The following is an 11729-nucleotide window of genomic DNA, read 5'->3' as shown; positions in this document are numbered from 1 at the left end:
CGCACAGCGATCAATAGCGTCGCGTGAGCGAACATTGATCGTACGGGCGGCCGAAGTTGCACGAACTCGCACGAGCCCGACACGAACACAGCGAGTCGAGTAGAGAACGCCATGTCGTCGTCACTGCCCGCGTTTGACAACGAGATGGTGATACGATTCATCAGGAATTACCGCGAGAACCAATGTCTGTGGGACTTTAGCTCGTCCAACTACAAGAACAAGGCGGCCAGAGACGAAGCCTACGACCGACTGGTCAACGCCATGGACATGCCGGGACTCACGGTGATGGACGTGAAGAACAAGATCAAGAACATCCGGTCCACCTATTGTCAGGAGCTCAAGAAGATACAGACGGCCAGGATGCTGGGTCGAGAGCCTTACACACCGAGCGTCTTCTGGTTCAAGGAGTTGGACAGCTTCCTACACGCCAACACCACTCCGAGGGCCGAGCTTTGCGACAAGAAGGTGCCCAAATACTTGGTGAGCTTATTTGAATTTGCCGCCGTTTACAATAATCATAACCCCCCCCCCCCCCCACACTCGTCGCGCAATGATTGGCAGACTCAGTTGTTTTGTTTCACTTTTTAACGCTGCGAACACTATCTTTGTTCACCTGGCATATCGTTAACAGTACGTTTGTTTGTTTAAGTGTGCCAAAGTTATCTTTCACTTACTATCACGTCATGGTCGTTATTCTCCGGTAATAATTTAAATAAAAATCAAATACATCTACCTATTAAATCTTTGTTAAGTTGGAATTTGCATTATGATTTTGTCAGGATCCCAGCTATTTTCTAATATATTTTATACTCTCTAAATGTACAAAAAACAAAATTGGCTCTTTTCTAACCGTAAAGGACGACACTTACTGAGACAATAAAACATTTTTTAAGCATAAAACCAATTACATTATTAATATAATTTATTCCGTGATTTATTTTCATTTAAATTAACGAAATTTGTTAGTTTCTAAAATTATTTTTTTTACTTGACACATTTATACTTTTATGATTTTTTTAATACTTTTCAATCATCCGTTTGAAAATAAATTGTTTGTAATATTATTCATAATGTAAAATAAGAAAAACCTTTAAAACCTTCGAAAACTAGAGTACAACTATTTAAAGACATTTTTGGCAGAATCTGTATTTTAGTACAGTGCCAGTATGTGTAAAAAATTTAGTAATTAATTGTCTTTTTTTATTTCATATTAATGGAAGGGGTACACACGGGATAGTCAGTGTAACTATAACACCCAGATTTAGAGTCTACTATATTGTTAATTACCCTCTGTTTTCGAAGTAATTGAAATATTTACCAGTCAATCAATCACATGTTTAGCCGCTATAAATATGTAATTTATTCAATGTCGACGATGCGGAAGTATTTTAATCGTAGATAATAGCTGATAGTAACAATAATACGAGCAAGATAGATGGTTTCTAGAGTACGGACAAGGACTTTGTCCAGGCTGGGTGGGGGGAGGGTCCTAAGAACTTATTGACCATTTCGGCCAGACTTGGGCGCTACTGCGACGTCCGTGGAGAAGTATCACACGCGAGCAGAACCATCATAATCTTAATACTTTAATACTTAATATACTTTTCTACAACATGGTGACGGTCTAGCCGTAAATGAAGAAATGCTATCCACATGACATGCAAAAAGCAATAACTTTGCTGATAAGTGCATGCAAATAATATTCTTCATTTGGAATTTTCGGGAAATTATTTTATCTAGTCCACAGAAAACGGGATTTTGCAAATATTACAACTGATTGCAAAAGCAGAAAATTTGTTGCACTCCGAACAAATATTTGAATGACAATTGAAAATCTCACAAAATTGTATACATACTGTAACTGTACAACTTATTCCGTACGAAAATATTACGTTGGAAAAAAACACGTTTATCTCGTGTTGTATTTTAACGAAGTACATCCGAAGTTTCTTACAATAACGAATGTTAAAGTATAAGATATTTCATCGTAAAGGATCACTCCAGTTATATCTCTTCGACCTGTTACAGCCAAATAACAACGAGTGTCTAGGTGCAGAAAAATATTTTTCTCTAAATCAAACCACCAAACCTATGCACTATTTAAACTGAATACTTATGTATGTATTTTATGGCACTTTTCATATTTGTCTAAAAGAAAATCGAATGTTGCTTAGCTTCGTCCGTTTTTATGCGTGGCGAGTGTGACGCTTAAATATCTCTAATTCATGTCGCCTCAATCCTCGATTTGTGTTTTAGCGAATTTCCCTATAGGGAAGTAGCTATTACCGTAGGTGGCACGGTAAGACCTAGACCCGGGACCGATTTACTTTTTCATTTTGCTGTCCCCAGAGGCCAAAAACACCATTCGTTCAAATTTTTATATATGTATATACTAGCTGTAACCCGCTTAACTTCTTAATTTTCAAGATTATCTCGTTCGCATGGCTCAATCACGTCCTGGTTGAAGTTTGTTCACTACGCTCACTCACCTTTAGGTTGGAGCTCGTTCGCTACGCTCACTCCCCTTTAGGTTGGAGCTCGTTCGCTGCGCTCACTTGCCTTCAGGTTAGCTCGTTCGCTACGCTAACTCGCCTCCATGTTGAAGTTCGTTCGCTACGCTCACTCACCTTTTGGTTGCAAATTAGCTGTTGTCATAAATGTAAAAGAAATAATAGTGCTGCACCCTGTTGGTAATCCTTGTAACTTTAATGCTATTGAACATCATAGAACAGAACCAACTTGTTTAATTGAAACAGCTGTTAAGATTCAATAATTCCATTTCTCATAAGGTTAACATGGGAAACTCCAGAGCCACTGGGGCGGAGCCCGAAAGGATTTTTGAAATAAGAATATGCCTATATGTTAATCGGGAATGTGAGCTATCATCATGCCAAATTTCAGCCCAATCCGACCAGTATTTTTCGCGTTCACTTGTCACAAACATACATCCCTACATCCATCCAAACTTTCTCATTTATAATATTAGTAGGATATATAGACTTACTAGCTGTAACCCGCGGGCTTTGCCCCGTTTAACTTCTTAATTTTCAAGATTATCTCGTTCGCATGGCTCAATCACGTCCTGGTTGAAGTTTGTTCCCTACGCTCACTCACCTTTAGGTTGGAGCTCGTTTGCTACGCTCACTCACCTTTTGGTTGCAAATTAGCTGTTGTCATAAATGTAAAAGAAATAATAGTGCTGCACCCTGTTGGTAATCCTTATAACTTTAATGCTATTGAACATCATAGAACAGAACCAACTTTGTGAATTGAAACAGCTGTTAAGATTCAATAATTCCATTTCTCATAAGGTTAACATGGGAAACTCCAGAGCCACTGAGGCGGAGCCCGAAAGGATTTTTGAAATAAGAATATGCCTATATGTTAATCGGGAATGTGAGCTATCATCATGCCAAATTTCAGTCCAATCCGACCAGTATTTTTCGCGTTCACTTGTCACAAACATACATCCATACATCCATACATCCATACATCCAAACTTTCTCATTTATAATATTAGTAGGATATATATATATATACATATACGTCCGTGAACGCGATAACTTGAGTAATTTTTGTCCGATTTTGATGAAATTTGGTTTAAAGGTGTAAAGCGGGATAAACTTGAATGAGTTCGCGAACCAGCACGATCGGACCATGGGAACGGGGCTTTACGGGGGGTTTTATGGGGTAAAAATTGGTTTTTCTCACTTTTGACCCTCAAAACACAAAATTTCCCGATTTCTCTTTAGACCTTTTTAAAGAGCTTAAAAAAACAAATAATTTAGTATATAAAAGAGACAACTAACTGACATCCCCCATGTCAAGGAATTACAGCTTTAACAGTGACCCCACAATCAAAAATTTCTCAAAACTATGCTAGAGGGTTCATTCATTAGCACAGAAGTAGATATGAACTGACGCGACATGACGAAAGAAAATCAAACTTACACTGTAACGGATATACCTCCCTTTGAAGTTAGAATATGTCTTCCCAAAAAATGTTTTCTTTTGAAATAAAATCATATTACACTGATGAAATCACGGAAATGTTTAACCACAAAAGAGCCACCAACACGATTTTAATACTATTTAAAGGTTCTTACAAAGGAAGAGATACAGTATAACATACTAATAATAACTCCGATGAGATGACGTACGGTATGGTGAATATTTTATTCATTGAATGATCAGCCAAATTTGGCAACAAACGCAATTAATACCATTATTGTTTTTACACTTATTACTCTTTAAACAATGCTAAATGCTCAAAATATGTATATTTTACCCAATTTATCGCAGTTACATGAATTAACGTAAGCCTTGAAAGTAACCGTCGATTTCGACGGGTTTCACCTAGTATGTTTATATATGTTGAGAAGTGAATTATATAAATCATGTACCGGTAATGGTAATATTTGACAAAATTGTAACTAGGACTAAAATTGATCCTTCTAATGATCGAACCACCATCCCTTGGATTTGAAGGCAAAATGCGAGCGTTATAACCAATCCGTGATCAAAGGCAACTAATTGCAAATCCTTTGCAGTTTGACCGTTGGTAAACGTGACTATTAGCTATTACACTTTTGAAGGGTGCCTAACCTGCAACCAGCCGAAGCCGAATGCCGAAGCCCCGAAGCCGGGGAATGGGCACACGGAAGGGACTAAGGCTAAAGGTGTAGTGACGTCATATCTCTAGTGGGTAATGTCTTCTCTTGAGGCGACACGATTACCGTTACGAAACGATGTGATTTCAGCGGCGTTTGTGGCATAGTTGGTAGCGTTTCGGATTGGTGTTCAGTAGGTCCCGGGTTCGATTCCTGCTGGTAGCATTGACTTTTTGTCAACAAATTTTTCATATCAGCAAGTTTGGTTGGTTAGGTTAGGTTATGACAGTTTAATTTTATAATACTACATTTTAAAATTAATTTTATAATTAATTAAAAATTATAAGTAATTATTAATTAGATTTTTATCTTATATAGCTTTTATATTATCAGCAAGTCTGGTTGGTTAGGTTATGTTATGACAGTTTAATTTTAAAAATTAAAAAATTATTTTATAATTTTAAAACAATATTTTATAATTAAAAAGTTAATTTTATAACTAAAAAAAAAATTAATTTAAATTATTTCAACTTAGCAGTTCTAGCGGCGAACGCTGACACTACAAGATATGTTAGCCTTAGTCCCTCCCGTGTGCCCCACCGCCGAAGCCGGTGTGTTGTGTCGTCGTGTGTGTCTGGTCTGTCTGTCTGTCAGCTGTCTGCTTCTGGTGCTGTTTGCTGGGCCGTGCTGTTGCTGTTGTCTTTGTACTTTTTTTTACACTTTGTGTTGTTTTGTTGTGAACGTTGACCTTGGAATTTCAAAGGAATACAATAATTTAAACCATGAATTATTGAACATTTAATTTAATGCAGATTGCTGCTCAGTTTGGACGGGGTTATTATTTTTGTTAGTTAATAATAATAATAGATTATAAATTTAAAGAAATAGGGTCCCAATTAGTACTGCAATGTCACAATGGTATAAAAGATATTGCAGTTATAATGGGTGTTCTTCAGATAGATCAACTGATGGAGGTGCAATATCATTTTTTGGTTTCCCCAAGGATACAGAAAGGTGAAGCCTTAAAATTTAACATTAGGTATACTTGCAGTAGGCCTAAACTTTTTATTTATTTATACTTTAAAACGTTGATAGTTTGCTTATATCATAGTTTATGAAGTGTGAAAGATAGGTTTAGGTGCCTTAGAATCCTAATTTTGAACTAAATACTTGTGACGAGCAAGAAGAGCACGAGCACTGTGCAAAACTTCCTACTCGCACAGAGCTTAAGATAACCTATCCTCGTGAGTTTCAATCAGTACACCTTTGTTTCAACTAGGCCACATTGGCTTGGTGTTGGATGTTTGGCAATTAACTTAAGTGTTAGATTAAACTAATCAACGCTGAGATATTACGAATTTAGCTGCGATCGTGGTAGACGATGTTGTCTATCCGACCGCAAAAGATGTCCTGGCTTTATTATTTGCAATCACGGTACACAATGATAATGTTTCCGTGACTGCGGGAAGTATTCAAAACTTTTTCATGGCCACGTAAGACGATTAGCCTCCTAATATTTTTGTGACCTATGATGATATTTAGGATTTTGACGCGATCATGGAAGACGATGATTTCACGAAGTCTATTCAGAACTTTTTCACGGTCACGGAAGACGATTAGCCCGTGACCTATGATGATATTTAGGATTTTGAAACACGATCATGGAAAGGAAGGCGATGATTATGCCTCTGTGCCTTGGGAGATGCCGTGTCAAGCCCTAGTTCAAGCTAAGATGGAAATGCCTGTGATAATGTTTTTAAAAGATTATTGGGAGAGGAGGAGCCCACGGCTTCTTATCACTGCCAGTGATTTTGTGTAACAAATCAAGTCAAAAACCTAACAAATAAGTTAATGAAGTCAGTTTAATTTGCCCCTTTCCCATCTATGACTGGTTTGAGCATCAGCCCTTCTCTATGTCCCTTATCTAAACACTTGGATCTTTCTACGTAGGTACCGTACCTTAAAACTCTGATTTGTAAGTATAAAATATGACACTTATAGGACATTCCCAGCACAGTCGTCTCATAATCAGTCTACTTAACTTAGTCCTTTTAGAAAAATTAAAAAGGTTATTAATAGCCTAGATATAGTTTGTTAAAATTTAATAAATTTAGTGCTATACAAACTAAACCAGTTATTTAGGATTTTTAGATTTGTTCTGTTTTACTTCAGATGTTCAAAATGGATCACAAACAGTGGCAGAGAAGAGTTCCGTTTTCTCACCCCACATGAGTTAAGCAAAAAAAAGATTTGTGAGCTGCATTTTACCCCTAGTATGTTTGCAAATAAGTTTAAAAACAGTTTGAAAAAACACGCTTTCCCGATCAATTGGAAAAATTCTACACCTGAGCTGATTGAGATTGATGATGATGATGACGAAGATGATAATTTGTATGATGAACTCAATTTTGAAGATGATATTGAACCTGTGGGCCTGATAGTAAATGGACAAGAAGAGGTTCAAGAGTTGAGCGATGATGATAGACAAAATGAACAAAATAGTGGGCCTAACGTTATTGTGAATTCCGTATCTGCCAACACTGAAGCTAATGAGACTGTCGACACTGATGCTTCCAAAAACACTCCACGAGAGTTAGAACTAGTAAATAGTAGTAATGTAGAACCCACTGAAGAAAGTCAATCTGCATCTGCGGTTACAAGTACCAGTAATATTACAGTTGAAGAAAATTCCAAGACCAAGACTCCAACTGAAAAATCGTCCTCTAAACCAAACCCATCCGCTTCTGAGAAAGTAAGAAAACATTTGTCCACTACTCGCATTAATATTCTAAAATATTCTTATCCTTGGTTTATGCCATTCCATGCATTAACTTGTTGCTCGCAACATTTTAAGTTGGTTCCTATTTATTGTTCGTCAGAAATACAGTTCTATCAGATCAACAGTTTTGTTTCTGTGTTAATGTTGTTCCATCAAAATCAAATTTGAGATCTTCATAATGCTAAACCTGGTGGATTCCATCTGAAAGATGTGTTCTAATTGTGTTAGGCCTACCTAAACCAGGGATAAAAATGGGTCTAATTTTTAAACATTCTTAGACACCACAAATGTTAATTAATATTAGTTAACTATTAGTCCCATACAGCCAATGGCAACTAAGGGACCTACAGTTTATAGTGGAATCCGAACCACATTTTTGCCTTGTAATTAACGAATTGGTCTAATTATCAGGATAGCAGTGCGGGTAGTCATAGTACTCACTAGTGCGGACATTAATCCACACCAGGAAGTATTGCATCCACAGTGCATGCCTATAAATATCCACAATTTGTGACCTAGTAGCTGGATTACAGGACGATGCCACCTTCCCAGTCGATAAATACGCTCTCCATGTTATCTTGTCTAGAGCTTATGGCCAGTGGCCACACTAGGCGACAAGGCGCTTCTTCACACACCCAGTTCCTGTACTGTTTTTACGTATATCTTGTTTAGTTTTGGTTTGGCAGCGATAAAATATGCAGTTAAAATACAGATATTTTCATTGTCGAAATAAGTGTGTGTAGCACCTACCGTATATTAAATGTAATCCTTAACGGTTAACTATCTTCTCTTAGTGCAATATAAATTTGAAACCTTGTGTATTTTTTCAGAATGTTGTCTTCAATGTTATTATCTAAAAATACTATAGGCCCTAAGTCCTAAGTATACAATTAACTATTTAAAAATATATCATACCTAAACAATGATGATAAGGTGTGATAAAATTAATATCTCAGGGAATTTACTCCATATCTGTGTTCCCTCTTTCTTTAACCAAATTTCCTTTATAGGGAATAACTATTACCGTAGGTCTCATTGTTAGACCTCAATGTCCACAGAGGCCAAAAATACCATCTGTTCAAATTACATAGGCTACACGTAGCTGTGTGAAATTTAGCAATCCTTTGCACCAGTGGTCACTTCTGGCTACATATTATGAGGTGAAGATTATTTTGGGATGCAGAGTTCCTGTAAAATAAAATGTTACAAACAGCAACAGTCTATGAATAGGTTTTTGATTCTGCATTTTGGCTTGGAGGGCAGTTCTTTAAACGCATCTATTGGGAATAGCAACGACTACCTGTACTGGAATTAAAAAATAGCTTAAAGACAAAACTTTTCTAGTACAAATAAAAGTATTAGGCCTAACCCAATACAAACCATTAATATTTTGTTTGAAATTTGTATTGACATAGTTTTAAACCCCTACAAAGTTCCTTTGGAATAATGAGAGGTGCCGTAATACCACACCATTGTGTTCCTGCTCTTATGTAGTGTGTTAAATCTTATCCTGTGTTACTTATTTATTTTATTTTTTATTTTTATCAAAATTATCAAAATTATAATTTTATCAAAATTATTTTTTATTTTTTCAGCCATGATAACAAATAATATTATAATCAGAGCATCACCTCTATTGGACTCTTTTGTGTTTCAGACAAAATTTCACAACCTGCCAGCACAAACTACGCAGAGTGAGTTTTACTACCAACAGTGTCCGTCATTGGACGAAACAAACCATTCGTATCCTGAGCCACCGGACGGAGAGATGCCACTTTTCGTGCAGCAGAACTCTGTCATATCAATGGCGGAGGAAGCAGCAAACAGCGTATTGTCTGAACCACCCACTAAAAAACGCAAGCAGGACAAGGAGGTTGACATCACTGCACAAATGAATGATGCGATGAAATATCTCAAGGATATTACTGAACTTCTCACAACGTCTGAGGATGAGTTTGAACTGTTCGGTAAAAGTGTGGCGTTACAACTGAAGAAGATGTCGTTGTGCACAGCATTAGCGGTTCAAGCTAAGATTCAACAGGTTTTGTCTCAGCACAGGATAAATGATATTAAAAAGAAGTCCGCACAAGATCAAGAGGTTTGTAATGTTCAAACGAACGGTATTGAAGAGGATAGTAATGAAGAGCAGGAAGAAACAAATGTACAAAAGCGGAACTCACCAGAACTTTTGTTAGATTGTACCAGTGAAACATCAGACGTTGAAAACTGAATAGTCTAGGTATGTTAACAGTTTAATTATGCATAAAGTTTACAATTAGTTATTTATTCTTAAAATTGTATTTTTATATTGTAGGCAAATTGATGAATTTATGAAACAGGATTGTATACATATTTATTCATGTCATGGTTGTAAATGGAATTCAATCGGCTTAATTAAGTTAAGTGTAAAGATTTTTGATAGGTAATAGGAAAAAAAAAAATTTCACAGAGTAGGATAAATATTTATTATTTTTTTATTAATTGTCCTATTACCTAGCACTCTAGGTAGTTAGCTCTCTAGGGATAAATTGGCCTACCGGTATTTCACTTATTGACATCCACACTCAAGAATAATAAACGATGACACAATGCAAAGATCATGGAATAAAATTAAGGGTCGCTTCCATAAAAGATGATAGGCCTAAGGTTTTTTTTTTTAAATTTAATACGATACAACCTAAAATCCACCAGTGATGTGCTAGGTTTGATATTATTATGAAGACCTCAAGTACGGATAGTTACCCGTTGTTGTGTTTAAAACTCATGATACCTTATAATACAAGCATTTGACATGAGGTTATTTTTATTATAAATATTTGGGTTTACAAACAAGAATAAGAATTTAGTAATTTTTTTTTCTTGCTGAGTAACCTAGTATCATATTGTTGAGTTATGACAGAAGCTATCCCAGGATTTATTTAGGGTATAATTTTGTGTATTTGGCGGTACAATATTGTTTACCAAACATCTCTATAATGTTAGTAAATTTTTTAATTGGACACACAATTTGTTTAATTAAGTGAATTTCCCATACAGGGAATAAATAATCCATTTACCGTAGGTCTCATGGTAAGACCTTGGCCTGGGGCCGATTTATTTTTCCGTTTTGAAACCCCCAGAGGCTAAAAACACAGTTTGGTCAAATTCATATATATTTGTTTATTTCATACTAAGCCACCAACATTAAAAAAAACACCTTGTTTTACTTTCCCTGTAGCAGCAAACCTACTAATTACAATTTTTATGTTATTTAAATAGGAAAATGTGACATTTTTAAGGAAATGGTTTGTGTGAAAATCCAGTCTGGTAAATGGAAATTTGCTTAGTACCTAGGCAGGTTTGCTGCAACCAGGGTATTTAACTTATTACAGGGATTAACATCATAGTAGTTGACTTTTACTACTTCGAGTAGTCCTATAAGATGAAAAAGTCTGTAGTTGGTATTTTTATTCCTATTTAGTTTTTATTTATAGTTCACTGTATCAGTGATCCTAAAAATTGTATATACACATTATATATATTTATTTTGTCATTATTTCATTCATTGTCTTGTTTACACACAGTACCAATAGGCTGTGGACTTGGGTCCTAAGCAAAAGGGAGCTGTAACTATTTGTACAAAGATATTTTATCTATAAAAAATTGAACTTTATATTTAAAATTAACAGATTTTCTCTGGTTGAGGATAACATCTGATGATGTCCCCGAGGTTATGGGAGATGTTCTTGATTTCCCCGCAATCACAGGTAGCGTTGATTACTTTTTTGTGATCAAATGATTTTCACAGTTTCACTGCAATAGCGGGTGACGATGATAATATTTCTGTGATCGCGGGAGATGTTCACGTTTCACCGCAATAGTGGGTGATGTAGTGGCGGGTTACTGTAATTTAGCCTAGGCCCGCACGTACCCTAATTACAGCACTGGTTACATAAGAAGGCTGTTTAATTTTGTAAAGAAATTTGTTTCAACTATTAGCTAATAATCCTCTTTGGTTCCAGGATAACCAGTTATATTTTCATTTCAACTATTCTATCATGATCTCTTTAGTATTTTGTATTGTAAATATTGTGAGACCATTGACTGACCGATTTATTTGTTTTTTCTACCTCTCACTAACATTATATACTCATATTTTGAATTATTTTAGAGCTACGCATAAGATTTATTCAGTTAAGCTTTAAGCAATTTTCATATGTATTTATGACCTAGAGAATGGTATTTTTAGTTTTTTGTGTTGTCATGAGGAATTCTGTCTGTGTTATTGTATAATATGACTGTACAAAATAAAACTTTTATTACATTGTTCTAATAATGTTTTATTGTTCATAAGGACCCAC

The 11729-nt window shown here is 35.9% G+C and overlaps 1 protein-coding gene across 2 annotated transcripts; it reads left to right on the top strand.

Annotated features, from left to right (window-relative positions):
* On the top strand, nucleotides 1-11594 carry LOC129001586 (uncharacterized). Of its 2 annotated transcripts, XM_054428931.1 has the most exons (3): nucleotides 5358-5624; nucleotides 6783-7362; nucleotides 9047-11594. In XM_054428931.1, the coding sequence occupies exons 1-3, from the start codon at nucleotides 5518-5520 to the stop codon at nucleotides 9617-9619; spliced, it is 1260 nt and encodes a 419-aa protein (XP_054284906.1). In that variant the 5' UTR covers nucleotides 5358-5517; the 3' UTR covers nucleotides 9620-11594. The 2 variants fall into 2 exon arrangements, with proteins under 2 accessions (XP_054284907.1, XP_054284906.1); XM_054428932.1 differs by lacking the exons at nucleotides 5358-5624; nucleotides 6783-7362 and adding an exon at nucleotides 1-480.
* Nucleotides 11595-11729: the final 135 nt, after the last annotated feature.

Source organism: Macrosteles quadrilineatus, unplaced genomic scaffold (assembly GCF_028750875.1).
Source record: "Macrosteles quadrilineatus isolate MER2022 unplaced genomic scaffold, UCM_ALF_1.0 Scaffold_8__2_contigs__length_117827958, whole genome shotgun sequence".
Taxonomy (NCBI): Eukaryota; Metazoa; Arthropoda; class Insecta; order Hemiptera; family Cicadellidae; genus Macrosteles; species Macrosteles quadrilineatus.
Note: the sequence above shows the minus strand (reverse complement) of the source record. Positions and strands in the feature narration are given on the sequence as shown.